The 26,820-nt window shown below is 37.8% G+C and overlaps 3 protein-coding genes across 4 annotated transcripts in view; 1 reads left to right on the plus strand and 2 right to left on the minus strand.

The window, feature by feature from the left end:
• The window catches only part of OPN3 (opsin 3), a 48,865-nt gene extending 35,974 nt beyond the window's left edge, over positions 1-12,891 (minus strand). Inside the window, exons 1-2 of one of the 2 annotated variants that reach the window (XM_081299002.1) lie at positions 12,372-12,886; positions 8,430-8,567 (exon numbers count right to left, since the gene is read on the minus strand). In XM_081299002.1, coding sequence (XP_081155128.1) covers positions 8,527-8,567; positions 12,372-12,744 — 414 coding nt within the window. In that variant the 5' untranslated portion in view covers positions 12,745-12,886 and the 3' untranslated portion in view covers positions 8,430-8,526. Of the gene's footprint in view, positions 1-8,429; positions 8,568-12,371 lie in introns of those variants that run through there. The other variant, XM_081299000.1, reaches the window with a different exon arrangement.
• Positions 1,817-8,231, minus strand: CHML (CHM like Rab escort protein; the record flags this gene model as incomplete). The annotated part of the gene is made up of 1 exon (XM_081298999.1): positions 1,817-8,231. One exon carries the CDS (start codon positions 8,229-8,231, stop codon positions 6,285-6,287), a length of 1,947 nt encoding a protein of 648 aa, XP_081155125.1. The 3' UTR covers positions 1,817-6,284.
• The window catches only part of WDR64 (WD repeat domain 64), a gene marked incomplete at both ends in the record, with an annotated part of 144,767 nt that continues 130,689 nt past the window's right edge, over positions 12,743-26,820 (plus strand). The window contains 2 exons of the mRNA XM_081298203.1: positions 12,743-12,936; positions 24,491-24,579. Coding sequence (XP_081154329.1) covers positions 12,743-12,936; positions 24,491-24,579 — 283 coding nt within the window. The remainder of the gene's footprint in view (positions 12,937-24,490; positions 24,580-26,820) is intronic.

A 26,820-nucleotide genomic window follows, 5' to 3' on the forward strand; every position in this document is an offset into this window, starting at 1 on the left:
ACAACCAGATTTGACAACTTTCTGAAAATACCACGTCATATCCCTGTCACATTTGGTTTATGGCATCAGACTGCCTGCATCTGAAGTCCCTTCTACCACTTACCAGCACAGCATGTGATCTTGGTCAAGTTCTTTGTCTTGTGTTTGTTTCTCCAACTGCAAAATGGGAATAAGTACCTACCAATTGGATTGTTATGAGGACCAAATAAAGATAACAAGAACTTATAGTTAATATGTAGCATATGGTAAGTGCTCTGTGTTATAATCACTATATTGTATTCCCAAAACTGAACATAGAAACTAGGACATGGAACTGAGGATTTAACCCAAGTTGTTATGCACTCTTATATACGCAATAATTCCCTCTCTTGTGATGGAGGCAAAATGGAATAGTAGCATTTCAAGTCTTACTAGTGGATCTAAATACTAACTAGGAGTGAGTTCAGGCAAGTTACTTTGATTCTTCCAGGTCTCAGCTATAAAGTAAATATAAATACTTGCCCATTCTTACCTTCTGCAGTTATTCTTCGGATCACATAATAGAGTTGTCAGAAGAAAAGCATTCCTATACATGCTGAAGCAGAACTGTCGTCACAATGTTAGTCAAACTCTTTCAGGTGAACCATGTTCTGTATTATTAACGCCTGATAGAAAATTGGAGGAACTGCACCCCCTGCTGTTGCGATGTGAATACATAAGGTGGTCGATTAAATGAAAAGGAACTCTGCTAGAAACAATGCCTCTTTATAATGAAGGTACACATTTAAAAATCTTCAGAGGGAACAACTCAAGGCAAATGGGAGCATGACTTGATCCTTCCAGATAAAAGCAAATTAAACTTACTAGAGGATTTCTTGGTATTAAAACTGATCTGCTTGTCTCACTTAGATTACTTTACACTTCCTACTCTCCAAACCCCCAATGATTTTTTGAGTTTATGGACCCAATTTCTTCTACCTTCTCTTTGCTCTTACCCCAAGCAGGACACAAAGCTATACTAATAAATAATTAGTAGCTGAAATAGATTTCAGAAAGTGCTAGCTGACCCAGATTTTAACCCTTTAGCTACCTGTTTCCAAGGGTGTAACAAAAGATTTGGGCACCCTATAAAATAAATGCCATGCATTTTTTTCTTTGGTGAATTAAGGGAAGGGGAACAGTGGTATTTACAACTGAAATTGTGATGTATAGAAAAGGTATAAAGTACTCATTAAGGTAAAAGAGACTTTAAACTAAATATTCTAAACAAAATGTTTCTCAGGTAGAAAGAATTTATTCTATTCATTTTTATATTTCTGGATCTTAGAATCCAATTGGTGTTTAACCTGTTTGTTGAATTAAATCACCTTGATTTGGATCTCTAGGGACTGGGAGAAATGGTCTGCCTGCATCCTCAGTCCTGAAATCTGTCCTCAACATAGGTCTCCCTGCAGACCCCACTCAGCCACTTCTATGAATCCAGCCTTCTTCTCTCTGCTCTGACACTCCCATATTATGTCTGTTCTTGGATTTGGGGCCATGAAAGTATGCAATTTCTAACTGCTAAGGTCCTGGAACACATTACTATTATTTTTATTATCATTCTTTAATGCTGGGCAATTAAGTTACGAAAGATACAAAGTCCATTGTGACCAAGAATTCCTTTCCACCAAGACTTAGAAAACTTTCTGCCACACATTTCTGGAGATTAACTTTTTGAACCTTTACCACTTAGAATTTTTTTTAAAAAATTTTAATTTAAAATAGAATCTGAGGAGTTTCCAAAAAATCAGTAATTTTCTCAACAATTCAGAATTCCAACTTACAATAAATCTTTTATTCTTTATTTTACACATCAGTATTTTACAGAAAAAAGAACCCTTTATTAAGCTGCAATTACTTAAATGTCTTCTGATTCTTTTCAACACAGATACATACAAATTTATACAAATATGTAAATATATGTTCTAATTAACATTTTTTGATCTCAGTTTTGCATACAATTTTACATATATCAATATTAACTAATGGCTATATGTTTATGATAGCAACACAATACACCAAAATTTATCCATTTCTGAATTAATAGGCTTTTTTTCTTTTAAATTTGTATGAAAGGAACTGCTACAAGTAGCTTTTTCTTTCTTTCTTTCTTTTAAGTATTTTCCCAGGCATACATGTGGTATTCAAAGTGATCTGGTATATTTAAAAAAAAATCAGTTACAGAGCTCTTGTTAGTCTTCTAAAAAGTTCTTTAAAATGACTACTAATATATAGTGCTATTGGTATAGACAAACACAAATTTAAAAGTTTTGCTTAATAGCAAGAACTAGGTCAAAGTCATTTAAATCTCCTTTTAAAATATTTAACTTGAACATCTTTCTAAAAATTTATTTTTACTTATATCTTCTCATTTGTAACCTATCCCTTACTAAATCTACCTAGTAAAGAGGACAAAGCCTTAAGGATTTCCATCCACTTTTAAAAACATTATTAAACCACTTATATAATGCAAACCCCCTTTTTATTCCATCTTTTCTTTTTGTTTATTATAATTTTTCACCTTTTTATTTGTTGATCTACCTTGTCAATATTTCTCATTGCCATGAAGTTCCTTGGCACCAATATTGGAATGAAAATTGTAATATTTTCATTTTTACTTTTATAGTTAACATTTTAATTCAACTGGCATAAATTGCATTATCATATGATGTTAATCTATGTCCACAATGAAACAACTAGTCTTTCTACCAATAGTTATTAAATACTTTCTGTCAGTGGCTATTAAATACCTCTTTCTGTTTATGCATATTAGCTAAGCTTTCTGCTCAGCATCACAGAGTTTTTAGATAAGTCCCTCAAAGGCATGCTTCAAAAACTTAAAAGGCAAAGCTCCCACTTTTTCTCGTAATTTAAAAACATCTTTACCTGTTTACTTGCCTAGGTAATTTCTTTCAATTCTGTCAAGTTACATGAAACATCCAGTAGGAATGTTAAATGGTATTAAAATAAATCTACACATCCATGTCATATATTGACATTCCTTTGGACAATAATTTCATGTTCACTAACTCAATCCTCACAATAATTATTAATTCTAATATGGGTGGTAAAATGGAAGCTAAAAGTGTTTTTCCCTGAGATGAGACAACTAATAAGATGTGATGCAAGGACTCCACATGTACAACTTTTCCATTATATCAGGATGTCTCTCATGAGAGTATGCACATATTTTAAATTTAGCTCCTTCAACCTGCTTCTATTTAAGCATTTTTCTTAAATTGTCTCAATATAGTTGCATAACATCCTTTATATGGTTCATATATATTAATACACAAACACTTTAAATTGCAGTCACTGTTGGCATATAGAAATTAGATTTTTAACAATGATATATCCTGCAACTTCCTGAATTAGTCTCATTATTAGATTTATGTGACAGTATAAGATTAGCTAGCTATAAAGCCATGTAAATAGAAAATAAAATTTGTGGTGTTTTCTTATCTTTCTTATTTTGTGAATTTCTTTTTCACAATGGCAAATTTCTTCAACCATATATAAAGAAAATGGTGCCAGCATAGTTTAATTTCAAACTGAGAAATATTTGTTTCCTCAATAAGAATATTAATTATTAGTTTCAAGTAATTATCACACTAAAAAAATGAAATCATTACCAAAGATAATTAAATCAAAGATGAATGATAAATTTTTAAAGAGTTGAGACTACTAACTTTGGCAGTAGCTAATACTTTGGATTTTTTACCATTTTATTCTACTTATGTTGATATAATGGCTGCTTTGCTGAACAACAGCCTTCTAATTCTGAGTCACAATAAATAAAGACTTTTGTTGATGTATTATTTGCCAACATTTTCCTTTTCATATTGCATTTGCTAAGAATGAGACCTTTTAAAGAATGTTTGAATTTTAATATTGAAGCCGTATGTACCCCAAAATGCAATTAATGTAAGTATATCATCTTTTTTGATACATATTTTTCTTAAACATTTAAAAAAGTTAATAAATCCATTGGGTCAAATTCTAATTTGTCAGAAAACTGTACTAGATTATAATATCCTCTATATTTTTAAATGCTTTTTACAGTTTATAACTTGTCTTATTTCCAACTTGCTATTTTGTATTGATTTAAGTAAGATATTCATTTTGTTAGTTTTTTAAAACAATCTCTATTGTGGCCTCATATAATACTTTTTATTTTTATTTCCATTATGTCTGTTGATACCATATTTTGCAACTTTTCACTGTTACTTTTCTGTATTTCTCATGAATAACCTGTGATACTGAAAAACTTTGGCAAGTCTGAATTACTTTCACTTTCATTTTATTTATCTTACAATTTTATTCATTTTAATTAGTATTTTGTAGTAATCAGGCATTTCAACTTTTTGATAGGTTTAAACTTTAGGATCTACTTACTAATATACCACTTTACTGTATTTTAAAAGTCAATATTAATATCAACCCATGATTTTTATACTTCCAGTATGCTGTCAATTACTTAAATCTGTCTTACTTAAATCTGTCAATTACTTAAATCTGTGATGAAGGACTGAATTAGAACATATTTTGGTCTACTAACATTTTTTAGAACTTCAGACCAAAAGATGTCACCAAAGAGCATTATTTTGTTAAACTTAAGTCGAATTCTGCTTCAATGAGATTCATAGCTCTAAAACATTTAATTAATCTTATTCACATTTCTCTGACTTAACAATAAGCTGCAAGACCAGGGTCTGTCTACTTTTCTTGCCCAGCAACATTAATTAGATTTTGATTTTCATGGGCACCTTTTCCTTCTCATTCTGTACCTAACAATGATTGCAGATGGAAAGATGAATGGTTTATGGAATCATGAAAGAATGGGTTCCAATACTGGCTCATCCACACATCAGAATGAGTAATGATTAATAACTGAATCTCCATACTTCTTTGAAAATGTATTCAATAGTATCTGCCTTATATTATTGAGAAACTGTAGTGAGAAAGCACAGTATGCCCAGCAAATAGTAAATGCTATTTTGAGAACAAAAACGGTTATGAAATGGTTTGGGTTTCTATAGGATTATCATTCTCTCTGCCTAAGGATTGGAAATGGAATTAATCATGGAAATTCACCTCCTCTGACAGCTTCCCAAGCTTTCACCTTAGAAAGTTGGAGTAAATGACTTTTTTTTTTTTTTTAACTTTGGATGGGGGGCGTTTATTCTCCAGATATAGCTAAGAAGCAGAAGTAACTATGAAGGCTGTTGTTACCTATTTGTGGGATGGGACACAACCATAGGGGCACAGTAAATCCTACTTTGACTCGGTATCTTGGTTACTATTGCTAATTAAAGTGACAGAGACAACAAGGTGGTAGTTTCATCCTGAGAAAACTGGGATAAGAAAATCTATTTAAGCAGAGAATTTTAAACTCATCTATAATCCTAGGTTAAAAGTGTCCCACTCAGTTTTTCCTTTGGATCCTTTTTAGGAATTTTGGAATGGTCATCCTGAAATATCTTTTTTCTGGGGTCATTTATTTTTTATTTTGGCCTGAGTTACTTGTTGGAAGATCTTTTGTTTTAGATGTCAAAGCAAGGTTTTACAGATTTTTTTTTTTAACTACTCTAACTTCTAAATTTCCTTGGAGTGTATCTCCCACAAATGAGCTCTTCAACTACAAACTCTTGACTCTTTAAAGTAGAAGGCTATAATGGTCTCACTGCCTCATGGGTTATAAGGGTCAAGTAGATAAATTCACCTGCAAAATGTATTGTTAACATCAGACTTAACAATTAGAAACAATTGTATTTTATCATATTGGTATTTGTACTATTGCTATTCCTACTACCAAGCCTTCATGTTTATATTATTTACAAAAGACTCACAAAATTTATTATTTGTATGTGTTTCACTATTCAAGCAGAGGTGATAGCAATTTTAGTAGCTGCAATAGTAACTAGAGTGTTTCTTAAATGAAATTAATTGTTCTGTAGATAAAGAAAATTTAAAGACCAGTAGTAGGCACAATATTACTTTTCTTTAGCAAAGCTGCTAACATGGAACCCTCACACAATACCCAATATTAAAATAAAGCTAATCCTTTTTTGATATTCTGGATCATGGAGCCAATTCTGAAATTAAAAAAAAGTCCAGTGACAAATAATAGGTTCACAAAGACACCCAGTGCCCAATGTCTCAAATCATGTTAAAGACATCTGCATACCATTCTTTTATGTAGGAAGCTGTCCTTCAAATAATAATATATCGATTCCAGGATGAAGAGCATTTTGAGTTCTTTTCTAATTCTGAAGATGCTTCCCCGGGCTTTCCAAGTTTTGGCTTTCCTCGGGGGATTCAAGCTTGGCCATTATTACGTTGGTTCCAGGAGCTTCTGGTTGCTTATCATCACCATCAAAGATAATGTCTTCTGGATTTGGAGGAGGAGGACAGAATTCTTCACCAGGAAACATCTCCTGAAACAGAGTTTCTGCTTGTTTGACTGCGTGCTCATTTCCCAGTCCACAGTCAGGCCCAGAGCAGACATAAACATTTGAAGGTAAGCCATCATAGGAGCTTCTGCTGATTCCCGAGGAATCTCTCATATTAAAATATAGAGCCCACAAAAGTCTTGGCTTTCTAAGTTCTTCTTTTTCTTCTTTTGTTTCAGTAAAAGGAGTGAATAATTTCTTCACCACGGATTCTAAGTCTTCTCTTGCTGTTTTTGAAGATGCACAGGTCAGATGTACTAGATAGGTGTCTTTCATGCATGTCATGGTTGATGAACATAATTCCGTGACCCGAACAGAACAGGTTCCTGATTCCATTGGAGGCACTATCAAAATGGAAATCTGTTGATCTGACTCTGTCTTTAGTACAGACTGATCTGTAATGAGTATTGCCCTTGAGATCTGTTTATACTGCACATTGGAGCATGTTTCCTGAGAAAGGTAACTATCCTCCACAATAAAATATTTAGCATTTATTCTTTGACCCAACTGATCTATAATTGCTTTACATCTACCAGATTCTTTGTCAACTACAAGGCATTGTACTTTATGTCGAAGACAATAGATTCCACCAAAAACAGCACACATCCTGCAAAAACACTGGGGAATTTCTCCTTGGCCATATAAGGGAAATAAAAACGGAGTGTTGCCAAACCGTCCAAGACACTGAAGGAAGTTTTTTGTTGCTTTAAGGCCATCTAATGTGCTACATGATGATCCTGATGTCATTGCAATTGAGTGTAGTATAAAGTGTTGGAGGCTGGGGGTTAATTTTTTAGTTTTTAAGAACTCTGAAAATGAACATTGCTTGAAATCTTGGTATTCATCAGGTTGTTGTTCATAGTCTAAACAAAAGGTAAGAAATTTCATCAGCATCCTTTTTTCAACCATAGTGAGTTCTTTGCTATTAAACACATCTGCTCTGGAGCAAGGCACCTGTTCTACCTTTCCTTCCCGAAATGCAAGAATCCTAGTTACATTTTTAAATTCTGCATAACGACTAACATTTGATTTGATTAAAAGATCAATCAGTGATCCTTGGGAATATAGCAGCTTTGATACCAAATCAATATTAAATCTCCTGCCTTCTTCCACTATTAGAGGGTAAGTAATCCTATTTCTCTTTGGCTGATCAATGTTATCTTCTATTGTAGGTTTGTTTTCACCTTTACTCCCACCTGAAATTGTGTGTATACAAGTTTTATCTTTCTCTAATGATTCTTGTATATCAGTTACTTCTAGTGAAATATCTTTATCACTTTTTTGGGTATGTTGGGCAGATATTTCAGAGCTAGTGAAGTATGATGAGTCCCTTTCTTTGGGCAAGCACGCAGAATCCACAGATTCAATGAGGGTACTAGATGCCATTGAGGAGGGACTTTTCTGAAGAGCACCGATCTCTTGAACATTGTGCTCTTTATCTTGACTGGCATAGCAAAAAACTTCTATGTGTTGAATGGTTTCATCCTTCTTGCAAAGAGTGATGCCTTCCTCTGTTTCATGAATCAAGTCTTGCCAGGCAGTATTTTCTTCCTCAGTATCTCTGTTTTGCTGATACTCCTGCAACCAGGATAGCAATCCTGAAAAACTGAAACTAGCCCAATTCCCTCCATAGTAGCTTCTTGAATCAATATGTAGAACCCTCTGTCCACTTCTTGAGCATGCAGCAGCAAGGATGGATTCAGGCAGACCTGTCCCTATTATAACCACATCAAACTCTGTGGGGAAAATGTCTGCCATTCTAGGAGGCAAAGTGTCTTGTGACAGCTGCTGATGAAGGAAATGTGTATAAATCTAGGCTGAGGGCTCTGCTGAGGTCTGCTTATGCATAATAAAATCGCTCCTTGTGATGTTCCAGTTCATCCCAGAAGCATTGGGTTTGCAGGTCCTAGTTGTTTAACTGTTTCCCTTTTTAATGTATTTTTTTTTTATAAGCCAGTAGCATAAAACCATGATAAAGTACATCTAATCACATCTGAGAATATTAAAACGGACGGGTGGTTTTCATTTCTGCATTTCGGCTTAGTAGTAAATGTCAAAATGCATCACATATGCATTTGTGACTGGAACTCTTCTCTGAAAGAAGAAAATTTAAGAAAGAATACAACTGTAAACAAATAAGAGAAGTAATTTCATGCAATACCAATTATAATCTACTGGAACCTGACTTAATATCTGGATACAAAACTCTACTAAAGCAAGTCATCAAATGCTTTCTCACATATTTTCTACTTTCTTAAAAATGAACAATACAGGCATATCCCCCTCCCCAAAATAACCAGAATAATAAAGAATGAAAACAGTGGCCCACAAAAACAAAAAAGAATTAGCATAACTTAATTTTGGCTTTTAAGAAACCACCTGAATAAAACTATATACAGCTGTGAGCTTAGACTAAATGAAATATGTGGCTTCACTGTGTTTATGGAAACAGATCATGTTCTATACAAATACTGTCACAATTAGGAATATTTCTGTGCCCAAGAGTCTACAGGTGATTTTGGTAAAGCCAAGCATAAGACTTTTTCTTGCCCCAACCACCCTTAGAATCTTGTGATAGCAACAAGCAACTATTTTGACTGAGTTATTAACCAGTCAGATTACTACATAAAAATTAATTCAATAAAACAGCTGGCATTTAAAAATATTTAGGCACAAAAGAACAGACCGAGGGGAAAAATGTACATATAATCAGTCTTTATATGAACGTACATATGCATGTGTGTATTTTATAATTTAAAAAAATCCTAGTTTCACATATTAAAATATCTTAACATAAATATCACCCATTTCTAACATTTGAATAAAATAATGGTTTGCATTTTTGCCAAACTCTAACCCTGAATCTCTGTGTCCCAAGAAAAAAGGTTTTTCTAAACATCCTCGGCTGAGGATAACAATAATATGTTATTTATTTAATTTTGAAGGTGTGGTGCAGGAAGTCTCCCCATTAACCTCCAGCATGATGCTGGTTATAGTCTATCTGTAGAGCAAATGTTTGATGCTAGGTGTGGCCAGAAGTGGCATAGCAACGGCCTAAAGGCATACTCACCTGGAAGTCTTCAGGTTAAAGACATACCCTACAGTGCTCTTTTCTATCCATCCTGGTATAGTAGCAGTGAAAGTTCTTAGACCTTTAATTTTTACTACCATTAATTCTACCTAAATCTAGACTGGCACAAGCTGGACCTGCCAAGACCAGAAGGACTGATTATTATGGATACTGGTTAAAAAAAAAAAAAAAAAGCCATTCAATCAGAACTTAGATTAAATTGACTAGGTTACTGACCCATTGCTCAGTTTAACTGAAATGGTGATCCTAGCAGTCCTATTTAGTCAAAAGTTTCTGCCTCAAGAACATCAGATTTCACTTATATTCAGAATTCTCTGAGAAACAGGATCTGACAAAATAAAACAACTGCCTGATATATTCATGCATGCATATATATACCTGATTTACTCTAGTAAAAATATACTGATTTGCTTATTTGGTCTTCTTCTAGTGGGTTGTAAAGAGGAAGACAGAACCTATGAGGGTATTGAAGAATAACAACCATGGTATGTGCTTATTCTTGGCTTAGAAGGGAACAGGGCTGAGAATAGGAGATAAGGATACAAGACATTAGCACCAATACCCAGCACCATCTAAACTACACATATCAAAGGAATCCTCAAAATACAAAGTAAGAGGATGATCTTAAAGAACATTAAGCTCAATTACTCCATAATAAAAATGAAAAAACTGATGGCAGGGGAGACTTGAGAAAGCCCACAGGATCAAAAGCAGGACCCATCCTTTTACCCTAAGGCCAGTGAATTTCCCACTGGATGGGAAAGTCTCTCCAAACCCTAAGGAACAAGCAGCTACTTTCTGGTATTTTTAAATTCCCTCTCCCTTCAAAACTTCATGGTAGATTAGTTCTTGCTCAGGGTAACAACAAGGGAAAACTTTCATCTGTAATCCTAATCTAGAAGCACACTTCAGGCAAAGAAATTCTTAATCTTTACTAAGAACTTTTTAAACCCCACAGTAATCTCACTCTTGTTTCCAGTGTTTAAGTCTGACTCTTTAATCTCAGAGTGTCCACCTCTAATTCTAAAATGAGGATATCATGGTTGAAAGCACTAACTAAACACCTTGAGAAGTAGAGCAGCCATCAGGTAAAATATTATGTGGCGAATGTTTCTAGCATCTTAGAAAAATCACTTCTGATTGATATGTGACCTGATCAGGGATGGTAAAAGAGAAAAAAGAGGCATACAAGAGTGTGGGGGCCAGCAAAGAAAATGGGTGAGGAAGCACAAATTAAAAACAAAAACAACCACCACAACAAAAAACCTAGATACATCCTTGTTTTCAAACTCCCTTGTGCACAATTTTCCAGCACAGAAAAGGCACTTCATGGAAATAAGAATTTTCATTTGTGTAAACCAACAACCGTTGCCCACCTTGGGGAGCTTTACTGATACCTTAAGCTTAGGCTTGAATCACCTTCTTTAAAGTTCAGCGGGGCCTACAAAACTGCCCAATAGATATCTTTAATTAACATAAAGAGTGTAATCTCAGAGTCATCTGTACATTTACAGTTCCTTCTGCAAGCTTCAAATTTTTGCACTAAGGAAATTCTCAGATTAATCCTTATTGGGGAGGAAGAGAATACTAAAATCATTGAGGCAATCAAATAAATGAAATCATGACTTCTCTGACATTTTCTTGTTTCTTTTGAAATATTATGAAAATTAACCATGAAAAATAGCATAATATTTGGGTTTGCCACAGCATAGAGGGTTGGTGAATAAGAAAATATTTGTAATGGTGTTATAAAGACTTTTGATCTCTAATATCTGCCAAGATAATAGTAGTAATAAATCATCAATGGATTTCAAGAATTAGAAAAGAAACTTCAAGACCTCAAAAATACACATTTCTATTTCAACTCTTTGTACAAATGAAATTCCTGGAACACACAAAGTAAGTTCTTTCCTAAGCTTAGAATATGTCTTGAATCATATACTGGGGTTGGGCATCCTTCAAAATGTCATCTCAATGAGACCTAAAAATCTTCCATAAGGATTAGGAATACTGTACAAATAAATCTTCAATCAATTGTCAAGTTCCACCTTTAATGAAATAAATTGGCTACATAGCTAATTATTTGTTCACCTGTTTTGGGATTCTCTGAGCCGTTGATTTTGGTATGATAGAAAGTATAAAGGAGGAAAAATACAATATAAAATACCTGATAGGACACATGCCAATTTGCATTCTAAGAACCTGAATGAAACTTTCTCATTCCTTAGGAAACAAAGGTTTACAACTGCTAATGAGCAAAAGAAAAAATAATAGAAGCTGCCACAATTTTAGGTCGCTACTTCTCATTTTAGGAAAAAAACAATATATGAATTAAATGTCTTGTCTCTTCCTCCAACTTTCATGAGATAAGCTTTTTTTTCCCTCTTGGATCTCTTGACTCTACAGGCCCTCGTTTCCTCAAAATGTAAAACGTTGTGGTGAAATAAATGCCCTGTTGAGTTTTATCAAGAGGTGAAAACAGAGACCTGAGACGAAAGATGAGCTTGCCTGAAGCCAGAGACTTTATGCAAGGGCTGGAGCCTGAAAGAGCAGCTCAGGATGAAGCCGCTTTAGGGTCAGAGTGCGGGGGAAGAGACTGGCCACAAGAGCGAAGTCGCGGCAGCGCGGGTGGAGGAGACTAGGGAAGGTGGCAGACACACCATGCACTGGGGGTCGCGGGGGGCAACAGAAGGGGTGGTGAGGCTCTGCAGCCGTGCAGGAGCGAGGGAAGCCAAGCAGGAGGGAAGTGTCAGTGCTGGGAGTGGGGAGCTGAGGCGAGGATGCTTCCTCCTCGTGGTCCAACTCACCGAAGAGGCTGCTGCTGAACCCGTCCCACACGCAGCCCACGGTGTCCCACACCCAGCGGTTCCTTAGGCAGGACACGAAGGTAAAGGTGACCCCGAAGAGGGACATCAGCAGGTCGCCGAGGCTGATGTTGACTAGGAAGAGGTGAGTGGGTGTGCGGAGCCGCTGGAACTTGTAGTAGAGGACGAGCACCAGCAGGTTGCTGCCAGCGCCCAGCAGCCCCACGGAGCCGAACAGCAGAGCCAGGCGCTCATAAGTGCCGGGACTGAAGAGCGGTGTGGGGCTCAGCGTCCCCTTTGGCGCCGACCCCTCGGCGCCCGCAGGCCCGTCGCCCTCCCAGGAGCCCTGGCTGCCGCTGCGGTTCCCCGAGTACATGGCCCGGCGCCGGCGCGCTCGGCAGTCGGAGGCGCTCAGCGTCCGGGTGGGGTCGGGACTCGGCAGTGGGCTTTGGCCATTGCGCCGAAGGCTGCGCCCATCGCGCGCTAAGGCACGCCCTCCCCGCCCCTTCCGCCCGGCGCCCCTCCTAGCCCCGCCCCCAAACGCGCGCCCCGCCCCTGGCGCGCACTCGTAGCCTCGCCCTCCTGCGGCGTGTCATCGTAGTCCCACCTCTACTCTCTGGTCCCCCTTCACTCCTGCCCCCGCGTGGACGCGCATGGTAGGTGAGTCTGGAGGACTCATAGGAGCACAGGAAGGCAAATCAACCTCATTCAATGGTTCTGCACATTCCCATCTCCCCGCGCGCATTCAGCTTAAAAACATCATGTCCTCTCACTCATTCACTCACATACTTATGCATTCATTCATTCATAAATATTTATGAACGCCTCCATCTACCACGTGCCTGCAAAAGGGTTGGATTAAGTACATCCACTCTAGGCTTCTCTCCCCCACCACACCTCCCTTCCACCCCCCACAATGAAAGCAAAAGAAAACAAAATGTTGAACAGATTGGTAAACGGTACCAGCCAAACAATCTTACAAATAGGGAAACTGAGGAAGAAAAAAAACGTTAAACTGATAGATAAATTGACAAATTTAACTGCCTGAGTGCTGGAGGACATATTCAAGGACTTTAAAGAATGTGCTGCAATGGCGAGAGATAGGAAGAGAGAATCATGATAAAGAAGGAAATGGCATTAAAGTGAGACTGAGCTTAAGCACCAGGCTGTACCCCAAAACCTTTCTGTCCTGATGTAAGTAGTGTAGCTGAAGCCCTTCAGTGAAGGTGACTGCCTGGGCTGTGCCCCATAGCTTCAACCTAAATCTAGCAGGTATAGAAAAGTAAGTGCTATATTTAGAACAGGACACATTTTCCACTGGGCCTTTTCCCTGGTAGCAATGAAAATATAGTACATTTCAAATATAGATTGTGAACATGGTTACACTCTTCAAGAGCTGCTTTTGCCTCTATTCCTGCAGGGTCTCTAACAAGACCTCACTGGAGGATGCACCCCACAGCCACACCCACAGGCTATCCTTGGCCCTGGTAAGTAGGCTGAGTTTGTAGAAGGGAAAGTAATTGCTCTACATGGAGGTGTTTATCTCTCTAGCTTCAAAAGATGAGTCAAGAATGGCTAGCTTCAAGGAATTCCTGTTCCAAATTTCCTAGAAATAGAATCTAATCTTCTGGATGGTCAGCTCTTCACCCTGGTGTGTTGAGCAACAGTCAAGGGGCAGTGTGCTCTGTCCTCTGACCTTGATTTTCCTTTAAGGGTTCTAAACTGGACTTTCCATTTATGAGATTATCTAGCGCACCCACCCTTTAAAACTTTTTAATTTTATATTTCAATTTTATTATTTTATATTTTAGAACCTATTCAGTTCTGTTTAAAATCCACTGTGTTTTCACCTTAGTGCCTCTTCTACAGTAAGTTCACAATAAATATTAGTTGAATTAATGAAAAAAGGACACACTGTATTTTTTTTTCTAAAGCATTCATTCTTTGGTGCTGAATCCCTCCCTCAAAAAGCTTGCATTCCAGTGTTTGTTTAGTAAGTAGATGATAATCAAATTAGTACATATGTAGGATATCATATGCTAAATGCCATAAAGAATTATTAAGCAGAGAAAGAGTATGGAAGAGGGAGGAACCTGGTTATTATTTAGACACGGTGATTACAGATAGTACTTTAGGCACAGGATACATGTACTGAAGTGGGCCTGTGCTGGTGTATTTAAAGAACAACAATAAAGCTGAAGCCAGATTCACAGATAGGTAGTTAGTGTAGTTAGGTAAATAGGGTCTAAAATAGAGTAAGATAAATAAAATGGAGGCCATTATTGAGAATGGAGTCCAGGAAACAAGAGCAGCACTTGGGGAAATTGAAACGTGAATGTCCCCAAGGTCTGGAGCCCATCCTAAGGAAATGTTAATGAAGCAGCTCCCAGCAAACAGGGAGATGCTAATCCAAAAACCAGGGCCTTCCTGACCAGATTATTCCTTCAGCCCACTTAGCCCCTATCTTTTGGGCCTTCCCATCTGCATTCTATCATTGTAAAATAAGGGAAAACAAAGGACAGGGGTGTGAGAAAGCTGAAAGAAGACCATAGCTATAAAAAAGGGAAGACCTCCCCCTTCCACCTATTCCGCCTATTGGGCCCCCTTCTTCCTCCAGGAGGAAGTCTTTTCTGCTGTCCTTTAATAAAGCCTTCCACTTTCCACTCTAAACTTGCCTCAGCATGCTTCTCTGGTGTTATACTTCAGCATTCGGGGAAGCAAGGACTCCTCACTGGTAAACAGTGGTAACAAAGCCAACGTGAGTGGGGCAGAATGAAGCTAGGAAATGTAAGACTGGAAGACACCGCACCACACGACACAGATCACCAAAGAGGTTCCACTTTATTACCAAAGGCTGTGTTTTTATATAGGTCTAAGGAGAGTCGCAGGGCTGAGGTAGATAACAGGTCGCCCGTTTATTGGCAAGCTCTTCCATATGGTCAGTTCCGGAGCCCAAGAAGTTAATTCTAATTGGGACTAAGGCTTCCCACCAGCAGGATTTGAACATTGGTGCTGGAGGGAACGTTGTTTCGCGCCAGTGAAAGAAACAAAGAGGAGAAAGAGGGTCGTTAGATGCCATGCTGGGGTTTTTCTCTGGGGTGTTGCTGCCGTTATGTTTTCCCAACAGGAAATGGGGGCAGAGAGGTGGGTGAGCACTGATTGGCCTGATCATTGCAGAGTCTTGGCTATTGTAATAAAAGGACTTTGGGTTTTATTTTATACAGAATAAAGCCCACGGAAATACCATGTTTTAGTCAGCTTTTTCACTGCTGTGACCAAAGAGCAACAAGAACAATTTTAGAGGAGGAAAGTTTATCTGGGGGTTCATAGTTTCAGAGGTCTTAGTCCATAGGCAATTGGCTCCATTCCTCCGAGTTTGAGGTGAAGCAGAACATCATGGCAGAAGAGTATGGTGAAGGAAAGTGGCTCAGGGCATCACATCAGGAAGCAGAGAGAGAGAGACTCTACTCACCAGATACAAAATATATACTCCAAAGGCATGAACCCAATGACCCACCTCTTCCAGCCACACCCTACCTGCCTTCAGTTATCACTCAGATAATCGTTGTGATTACCACGCCCCCCCCTTGCCGGTTACAAGTTCTGCTCCCTCACATGTTGAAGTATAATATTAGAGAAGTATGCCAAAGCAAGCATATAAATAACATGCAGGGTTTATTTAAAAAGAGGTAACATAGATTTCTCCCAGAAGGGAGAAGGGGGCCATAGCTGATATCCCAAGAAGCAAGGATGTTCTGCCTCTCTTATAGGTCTTAGGCTTCCTTTGTTCTCCTGCTCTCTTCCCCTTATCTCCTTCCTGAATAGAGATGCTCTGTGGGATGGCCAAAAGGTAAGAAGCAGGTGGACTGGGTAAGGGCTGGATACTTTTACAACTCCCTGTAGCTGGGGGGGCAGGGGCAATTCCTAGAACAGGTTACTTTAGTAGGTTATCTTGATAGGGTGGAGGAAAGACTCTGAAGTCTTTTCAGTCCCTCAGGGGGCAGTCTCCAACTTCCTGGACTTACTCAAATTGGCTTCCTTGATCCGCCATGACTCAATTTACCCATCTACACTGATTGCTTGTCTAATTCTGGCTTCATTTATCAGGGATTAGTTCATTGATTGGGTCAAGGCTTTCCTAACCCAATCATTTCACCTCTAAGCCCTCTTGCACTGTCTCTCACACATGAGCTTTTGGGGACACCTAACATCTAAACCATACACTATGCAAGAGAAATAATAGCAGTGAATGAAAAGGAAGAGTAAGAGCCTTTGGCAAATGTTTAAGAATGTTGATTCTGTTATTTTTTACAGTACTGAACTTGACATAAATAGGCAAGATATCACACCTACAATTTTCTTTGTTAAACATAAAAATGTTTCTTTGTCAATTTCTGAATTATGTATTGATGGAATAATGACAAAGTATTACCACTTAAAAGTAAGCACAGTACTAGAATAAGAATAAACACAATGATCTGTTATAGTTAAAGCTTCGTCCCAGGTTTCATAAACTGACTTCCAGATCACTCACATATAATTGAATCAAGACTTTATTGAAGCACACTGGTGGCAGCTGACCAGAACATAAAACTGTTCCCCTGATCAGCCCCGAATAATAGCAAGGACACTCCTTATAAGCCTGAAAACCGCAAAAGGGATGGGCCAGTGTGGGATACTTTACTCAGAGTCTAGCCAATGCAAGCAAGCCAGGAACAGAAGCGGGACAGTGCAATCAAGCGGAGAGAAGCCTAACCAATCACAGTTAGCCCAGTCACCCCAGTTACAGAAACAGGGCCCTGTTACCCTAGTTACAGAAACAATGTCCCGTTAGGTAGTTCCATGTTCTTAAAGGTTTCTATAGCAAAAGGAAAAGAACATCTTGCCCCAGTCATGACCCTTCTACTTGGCATGGTTGTTTTACAGGATGAAGTAAAAAAAAAAAAAAAATGGAGTCACATTTGCTCCTACTATCACAATCAATGGTATAAAGAGCCAAGATATGAACCCTCAAATATATGGTCAATTGATTTTCAACAAGGATGCTGATAGGGAAAAAATAGTCTTCAATAAATGTTGGAGAAACTGTATATCCATACACTAAAGAATGAAGTTGGACCCTATGTCATATACAAAATTAACTCAAAATGGTTCAGAGAAATAACTCATGGATCAAAGACTCAAACAGATTATTTGTACAGCAGTGTTCATAGATATACTATTTGTGATGGCCTAAATAATCCAAATGTCCATCAATGGATAAATGATAAACAAAATGTGAGACACACATACAATGGAATATTATTTAGCAACAGAAAGGAATGAAATTCTAGAACATGCAACAACATGGATGGACTTTTAAAATGTTATGCTTAAATGAAATAAATCAGACACAAAGGACAAATATGATATGATTCCACTTATATAACATACCTAAAATAGGCAATCATAGAGACAGAAAGTAGCATGGTGGTTTCCAGTGACAGGGAGTTAGAGGGAATGGGAAATTTACTGGGCATAGACGTTCTGTTTGGAATGATGCAAAAATTCTAGAAATGGATAGTGTTGATAATTGTACAACCTTATGGATGTCTTAATGCTATTGAATTATACAATTAAAATAGTTAAAGTTGTAAATTTTGTTTGGTGCATTATACTGCAATTTAAAAACAAAAGAAAAAAGGCGGCTGATGGTGGAGCATGTGTAAATCATGCTTGTGCCTCACTGTCTCAGAGTAGAAGTAAACTCATGTAACCAGTTGATTAAAAAACAAACAAGCTGGACTGGGTATGATGCAAACAAAAAGTAACTTTAGTCTTTTTTCTCCCATGATTCATTTCAGATATCTTCTTTCCTCTTGCTTTATTTATGTATTTATTTATTTATTTATTTGGTCTTTTGATTAAAGTTTGGTAGATCCCAAAGCTTTTCTGACCATTTTCAATTAAGACAAGTCCTGGACATTATAATACTAAACCATTAAAACCTATGTGAAACTCACTGTGCACCCTCCAAAATAGTTTGCTTGGAGAGCTTCTGTGAGGGTGAGATAGAAAAACAAGCTTAGCTTCTCCCATTTCCTTGACTCATGACCTACAGATGCTGCTGTTGGCCTGTCTGGGCTCAAGAGAAAAAAAAAAAAATCTTCTTAATTGGTAAAGTTGTCATCTCATGTTGGAGCCCTCTGATTTTATCAGATTTTAAATGCTGTGCTTTTCTCTTCTGGGGTGATTTTTGGATTCTCCAGAGAACCTTAGGCCCCTGAGATTCTTCTTAAACACTTCCCTTGACAGAAGCAATGCCTTCATCAACCAGGTGCTTGGGTTTCCCTCTCAGGTGATGCTTAGGGTTCCCCAGATAAAAGAGGCTCCATCAATAGAGCCCCTCTGAAGATGGGCCAGTGTGGGATACTTTACTCAGAGTCTAGTATATCACTTTCTGCAAATATGGTATGCATCCTTTCACCATTAAATTCTGGAAGTGCCCTCTATCACTCCCCATCAGTGCTCATTGGATGGAAAGAAACCAGGGAAAGTTAGTGGTCCCTCAAAGTGCTCATTGTCTCCGCAAACTCCTATTAAACATGTTGCCTTCTTGCAAATAGTTTGGAGGTGAGAATGTGCACATATATGCAGATCTGGTCCCTCCCCCACCTCCTGCATGGGTGTCCTTTAAAACTGGGGAGTTCATCAAGCCTTTTGTGGGGTTACTCCCAAGGCAAAAAGTAATTTAGTTTAATATTCTCCTGCATTGGAGCATCAATCACAATCTCTTTATGTTTCAAGACTGTCCTTTGCAAAGTATTGGGGAAGAGAGACAGAGACATGTTTTATCTGACATTCCTGTTTGGAGTACTCAATAATCCCTAGCCTTCTATGTCATAAATGTGTCAGCTGAGAAGGAACTTTAACCTTTACCCAATCAAGTTATCTCCTTCCCCAAACTGGGAAGACATCCTTCCTTGGCCTCTCTAACCCTGGTCTCTAGTAAAAAGTAGAAGGGCCTTTGCAGAAAATCTTGCCAAGCATATCTGTACCTTTTTCTGCCTTAGGAATGTAATTTTGTGAATATTACTGAACTTTTTTAAAAAAAGAGAATGCCCTTCAGGTTCTGACTATAAAGTCTCTATATACATACAATTCCTCAGATGGGTGAGATATAAGATCACCTTAATGAATAAACTATGCAAGCTACCCATATTCCCCCAAAATATATACAATGACTTTTAAAACAAAATCTTATTTGTAACCTTGCTGTTTTTATTAGTTAGCTTTCTGTCACTATAACAAATGCTGGAGATAAGAGAAAAGGTTTATTTTGGCCAACAGTTTTGATCAATTGCCCTTGTTGCTTTGGGGCCTGTGGCAAAGCAGCACATCAGGGTTTAGCATAACCACTCACCTCATGGCCAGGAGTGAAAAAGATTAAGTGGAAGGGGCTAGGGTCCTTCTGTCCCCTTCAGGGGCATTCCCCAATGACCACAAGGCCTCCTACTGGGCCTGATCTCTTAAAGTTTCTACCACCTCTTGATAGTGCCTAACTGAGGACCAAGCCTTGAACACATGGGCCTTTGGGGATCAGTCCACATCTAATCTACAGCACTGTTAAAAACAGAGTTTAGGTGATGAAGGATTTAGGGAGGGGTAACTATTCAATTTCTTAAAGAAACCGGTTAGTGAAGTTGTGATTAATTAATAATATATATTTTTCCCATTAATATTCATCATAGTGAAAGTTTGGTAAGCAGGAAACAATATTTGTAAGCTTCTTAAAGGAAAAAAATTAAAAAGTTATGCATGAAGAATTAGGAATCAGAATAATTTAGCAACAGAAGCTGGTCAGAATGAACTCCTTAAAACAGTGTAATAATACCTTAACAACTTTGAAAGAAAACAATTTCCAAACTAGAACTCTATACACAAATATCATCAAAGGCAAGCAAAGATCAGGATATTTTTAGACCTGCAAATATCAAAAAATTTGTCTTGGTCTGGGATGTAATTCAGTGGTGGAATACTTGCTTGGCAAGCACAGGGCTCTGGGTTAAATCTCCCGAAACCCTTCCTCCTGCAAACATATCTTCCAAGTGCTATTTCTGGATATGAGCCAACAAAATTAGGGTATAAATCATGGAAAAGAAAGACACAGGAAATAAGCCAAGGATAAAGGAATTCACAAAATGATGGTAAAGGGTTATGGCTGTAGGACACCTATGTCCCACTGTATCTAAAGTCCTGGCTTCAGGATTGTGACTCAAGAGATAGACCCATGGAGGAGTGTTGTTACCAAGATATGTCCCCCTCATGCGTTGTCTTTCTATTTTGAATCTGCCTGGCTCAGGTTCTTGGCAATCCCTGGTCAGCCATGGCCACGCACTATTGAAGCTCCTGCCTCTCTCAGTGACCTGTCAAAGGAATCATCTGAGAATTTCCCTTTTATCCCAGAGGAGTTCTTCCTTGATGTAGCCTGAGAATTGGAGTTGGCCACAATGCATTAGGAGCAGAGAACACAAAACAACCTATATTCCTGGCAGGATTTCTATCAGAGGCTGCTACCTGGCTCAAAAGATAGACAGGTTGAGAATCCAGCCATGCACCTTATATCACAGTCTGACCTGCCAACTTCCACACATGGTTCTCATAATACTCATGGAAGCTGAAGCCAAACCAGCTCAGAGAAACCATTCCCACCAATTATTTTGCTAGGGACTTACCTCTGACAGTGGCAATACCATTTCTTTTCTTGAATGGCTGAGGATGTGCTTGCTTCTAAATATTTTTCACCAATTCCTTTCACAGTCATTTACATGTAGAAAGTAATTAATAAAATAACACATTTGACAAAATAGATGAAAAAGAAAAAGGAATAACTATGCTAACAAAAGCTACTAGAAACCCAGAGACAGATTTATAGAATAATACATACATTGAAATTTAAATAATGTACATAATTATGTTAAAACTATAAAAATATCAAAGTGTAGCCTGATTTTCTAAAGTTAATAGCCTTGTAAGAGCGGGAGGCAAGGCATAGTGGCGCCCACCTAGAATCCCAGTATGTTGGAAGATTGAGGCAGGAGGATTACAAGTTCTAAGCTAGCCTCAGCAATTTAGCAAGACCCTAAACAACTTAGTGAGATCCTGTCTGAAATAAATAAATAAAGAAAGAAAGAAAGAAAGAAAGAGGTGTAGGGATGTAGCTCCATTGTAAAGTGCCCCTGAGTTCAATCTCTAGTACAAAAAAAAAAAAAACAAATGTGAGGAACATGATGGATTTCTTTTAATATTCTTTAAATTCTTTAAAATTCTTTAAATTTAAAGAATATTAAAATATATCATCTTTGCAATAGAAAAAATACAAGTACAGATACATCCTGTGTCTTTATAAATGGCCATAATAGTTGTAAAAAATGCTCTAGCAAACTCCTCTAAGATGTTCCCAAATGGCCTTGCCGTAATATGCATTTAATATACATTTATACCTACTATCTCGGTACCCACCCCCCCATGATTCCACTGATGAAGCATTCCTCAAGATATAAGACACATTCCAGTGGTTAATTTTCAGTCCTTACTATGTATGGATGATCAATAGTACTTTGCACAAGTGACTGCTCCTTTAACTTCAATGCTTATCTGTAAATATTTCCATATGTAACTCTAAAATATAACATTAAATAATAACAATGCTTTGATATTAACATTTCTGTCATGTGTTGACATCTAACCACCAAGTTGATGGTGTTAGGAGGATCTGCCTTTGGGAGATGACTAGGTCAGGAGGTCTCCATTCTCATGAATGGGATTAGTATCCTTATAAAAGAGGCTTGGAGGAAGCTGCCTTCTACCATGTGAGAACATAGAGAAGATGCCACCTCTGAGGAATGGGGCACTCACAGATATTGGATTTGCTGGAGTTTTGGTATTGGGCTTCCTTCCCAGCCTCCAGAACTATAAGAAATAAATTTCTGATCTTTATAAATTATTCAGTCTAACACATTTTGTTATAATAGCACAAATGGAGAAAGACAAACAACATAAAATATAATTAGAATGTCTAATATAATGAACATTTTCTTAATATCATCAAATATCTATTAATCAGCATTTCAATTTCCAATTGCTTAGTAAGTATTATAATTACTTTCAGTGTGTTCATGGAGTCAGGCTATAAATATAGTCTACACACAAATTGAAGCTTCTGTCATCTCTTAACTTGGATTATTGAAATTGCTACCTAATGGATTTATCTATTTCTATCTATTCTTTCTCCCTTCTAGTTGTGATTCATAGAAAGCAACTAGAGCAATGCTTTTTAAATAGAATTCAGATCATGTAACTATTCTGCCAACTCCTGTGTGTCTCAGGGTAAAAGCCTTTACAACAATAGACTATAGAATCCTCTATGATCTGCCCACCTCACCACCCTGAAACTGGCTCTCCCTTCCTCTCTCTCTCATCCCATATCATCCTAGACAAACAACCCATTTCACTTTTCTTCAGAAATGTCAAGCAAATGTGGATCTCAGAACATCATTCTTGCTCTTCCCTGGAACATCCTTCTACCATCTATCCATGTGCCATGCTACCTTTACTTCCTTCATATTTCTGCCCAAATGTCTTTTTATTAATGTAAAAATAATTACTTTCCCTGAACTCCCCTACTCCAACACATACCTTTGTTCTTTCTTCATAACACTCACCATCTTCTGACATATAACTTGCTTGTTTATTTGTCTACCTGTCTTATTTTAATATTAGATTGTAAATTCAAGAAGCTAACTTGCTCATTGCTATATCCTAGTGCCTCTAGCATGATGTTGGTATTCAGTAAATATTAGCTGAATATATAGATGGATGAATATAAGAATACATGCATTAGGATCATAGGAAAGGTAGCTCTTCAGATGTTGCTGCATTGTATTTTGAAAGCTTTAAAGGAAAGAAAAGAAATAACATTTTTAGAGATCATAGAGAATTAAATTAGAGCTAGGAGATTTTTCTTTATGTATGATGTTAGAGATTTTCTTTCTCGTAGATTGTAGCTAGAGATGGATGTCAAACAAATGGTATTGAAGCTGAAGGTGTTCCTCAATGTCATTTGCTTTATCTCTGCAAGTTCTTGCAAGATGTTTTAAAAAATGGACTACCAAAGGGGTAGGAACCTCATCTAACTCACCTAAACCATAGGAAGCTAACGAGTTTTTGATAAACAGATAACATCTCCTTCCCATAAAAAATTGTGAAGACTGAAAAATTTGATTCGATAGCAATTGGACTAAATGGGATTGGAGATTGTAATTAGAGGGAAGGGAGCATACAGAAAGGTCTCTTATTCCACTGACATCTCGAAAAACTTCCCTAACAGGAGCATTCCTTCCTTATCCTTAGTTCATTTTATTGTTTTAAGTGAAGGTCCATGCATGAAGGAATAAGAGGCATTTTTTAAATTCTCTGTGATCTCTAAAAATGTCTTCACTTGAGGTAGAAATAACAGGTGCTGAAATACATTTTCATCTGTAGAAGTTCAAGCTTCCATATTCAGTGTAGCTACAAAAAATGAGTGTGAACTTCCTTCAAAGCACCATGAGGGAGACAAAAGGTGTGAGGTGAGAAGAGATATAGAAGGGAGAAAGTAACGCCTACTTTTCTTACTTGGTATTTACCCATTTATCTTCCCTCTAAAGAAGTATACACCCACATACAAAACCTGTAGGAGAAACAAATTTCAATATCCTCCTTGTGAAAAAAGCAAAATGTTACAGAGACATTATGATGCAATGGGGACCATCTGAAGGACACTGCTAACATTATGAGGTCAGGAAGTTTTGCAGAAATGTTTGCCTGTAGGAAACGCGTTAGACCTAAGCCAGCCTTCCTCCCTACTAACATCCTATGGTAACTCTTACTCCTATCCATAGGCTGGAATTTTGAGATCAAAAGAATGAGACTTAGAGCAAAAATTGAGACAGCAGAGCAGCATTGCAGGAAATGGAAGGTTTTTCACATTGGCAAATAAAATAACTTTTTATTTCTCTACAGAAATAAAAGATTCCCTGTGTCCATATGGATATCAGAGACAAAAAGCATTTCAGCCCTGCAGTTTTGATTAACAATTTCAGAATAGCCGTGAATGGGTTTCAAAAATTGGTTGAAGAGACAGCACTCCAGAAAAAAGGTGAAAGAGCAGGCTTGTTTTTCCCAAAAGAAGGTAAGAACAGTGATTATAGGGAAGTAGAGTTGGGGAGGTTGATTAGAACTGGGAAGTGTTTGAAGCCATCAGAGAAAACCAGTGTAGCTTAATAGCAAGGACACCAAATGTGGGTCCTGAAGATCTGAGTTCTTGTTCTTTCTTTGTCTCTAAATAGCTAATTTGACTTGGGGAGATGTTTTTCCCAATTCTCTGAATCTTCATTGTCTCAATTTTAAAGTTAGAGGATTGGATTAAATGACATCTTGGGTTTTTTTTGTAGGTACTACGATTTGATTGCTCACTGGTTGACCTGGGATTCACGGTAGTTAATGTATAGTGACCATGTGGAAAGCCATATGCGCTGCTGTGTTAGCTTTCTGTCACTCTAACAAAATACCTGAGATGATCAGCATAAAAGGAGGAAAGGTTTATTTTTGGCTAAGAGTTTCAGAGGTTTCAATCCGTGGCCAATTGGTCTGTTGCTTTGGGGCACACCATATGGGGAACACATAGTAGAGGAAGCTGTTTGCCTCTAGGCAACCAGAAGGTAAAGAAAGAGAGAGAAAGGAAGTTGGATGTGGTCCCCAAATCCCCTTTAAGGCATATCCCAATGACCTAACTTCCTCCCGCTAGGTCACACCTCTTAGAGATTTCATGACTTCGAAATAACTCCACAGGCTCTTGACCAAGTTTTTAACACATGGGGCCTTGGGGGACACTATTCAAACCACAGCAGCCATCCTTCTGTATCTAAGGCTATCATGATACCATAAGGACTTTCATAAGCAATAAAAAAATGTTCTGTTTCACTATCATTCCATTGTCTGGGACAGTCCTCATGTCTCTAGGCAGGAATGATTTGAGCATGCTAAGATAAGGTGAATGTAGTGGACAGTGGTCTGCCAAGAGTATGACTGGCAGAGAACCCAATGCAGAGCCATGGCCCTGTTCAAGGGGATTAGTATAGTATGCATTTGGTGGGGGGCCCAAGGACAGTCATAAAGAGTAAGGCTGAATAGCACAGTCAAAACCCAATAGAACAAACGCTCTTATTGAAATAAAAGGAACAAGGGTCAAATAATTGCTAAAGGGACAATGTGGCCTGCCTTATGTGTGCCAGGTTACATAATCATATGTAAGTAAAAAATATTCATTTTGGGTGTTTGAACCCAAACCAGTATTATTTGAATAGCATTTAATAATTTATGTTATTTTAATAAGTATGATTTGCATGGCAATCTGAATAGACAAAGATTACTAACATGTCCATTTTATTTCTGAAAAGACAGGAGGTAGAGATAAGTCACCTGCCTAAGTCACTCAACTTTTAAGTATTAGAGCTAGGTGGTGTAAGTCCTATTAGATATGCACTTTGGGTAGTTTTGTACTTGGCCAGGCTTTCTAAACATCTCAATAAAACTTAATTTCCCCCAGTCAGTTTATTTCGTTCTCTGTAATTGATTTTCCAAATTCTTACCATCTTTTCTGAATCTTCTATGGGATCTCTGCCCCTCCCAGCCAAGTTTCCTATATTATACGGGAAAGCATGGCCCCAAGACATGAAGTCTCTCAAATTCCCTTTCTTCCACTTTCAAAGTACCTAAAGCAGCACCTGTCCTCCCTCCACCCTTCCAAGGCTGTCTCTTTTCTACAACAGCCTCAAAAATCTCCTTTCACTGGCTTTGTCCTCTCAATCTAAAAATATACTCAAGTGCCCTGACCTTGACTTTCTCTTCCCTTTAGCTACCACTGTATATCTCTCCTTTGCTTCTCCACTAAATTTCCTTACAGCATTACCACTTCATTGTCAACCTTCTCCAGCCTGGCTTTCCTCATCACTTTGCTGAAAATGCTCTTACTAAGGTATTTGAGAACCTAACACAGTTGCCAAATTCAATAAATTGTTTTTCCCCTTTGCAGCCCACTTAGCCATTTTGCTGCATTGACACTGTTAGCCGCCTCTGCTTCAAGAAATGCCCTCCCACTACATCTTTTGTCATAATACTCTCTTCTGATTTTTCTCCTTTTCATTTTTTTCTGTGCCTCTTTTTCTCCTTGAGCTTTGCCTACTGTGTTCTCACTGGGTCTTCATCATTTGCCATGCCAGTTTATCTGGTATAACTTTTGACTGGGTCATAGTATTTTTCTCTTGGGTTATTACAATAGCCTGTTAATAATCTTCTTGACGAGAGTGATTCCTTCCTCTATACTTTTCAAAAAGCTTTTCCTTTTACAAAATTAGATCTGCCATATTCCTGG

This window comes from Spermophilus citellus (genome assembly GCF_964194105.1).
Source record: "Spermophilus citellus genome assembly, chromosome: 6".
NCBI classification, from domain to species: Eukaryota; Metazoa; Chordata; class Mammalia; order Rodentia; family Sciuridae; genus Spermophilus; species Spermophilus citellus.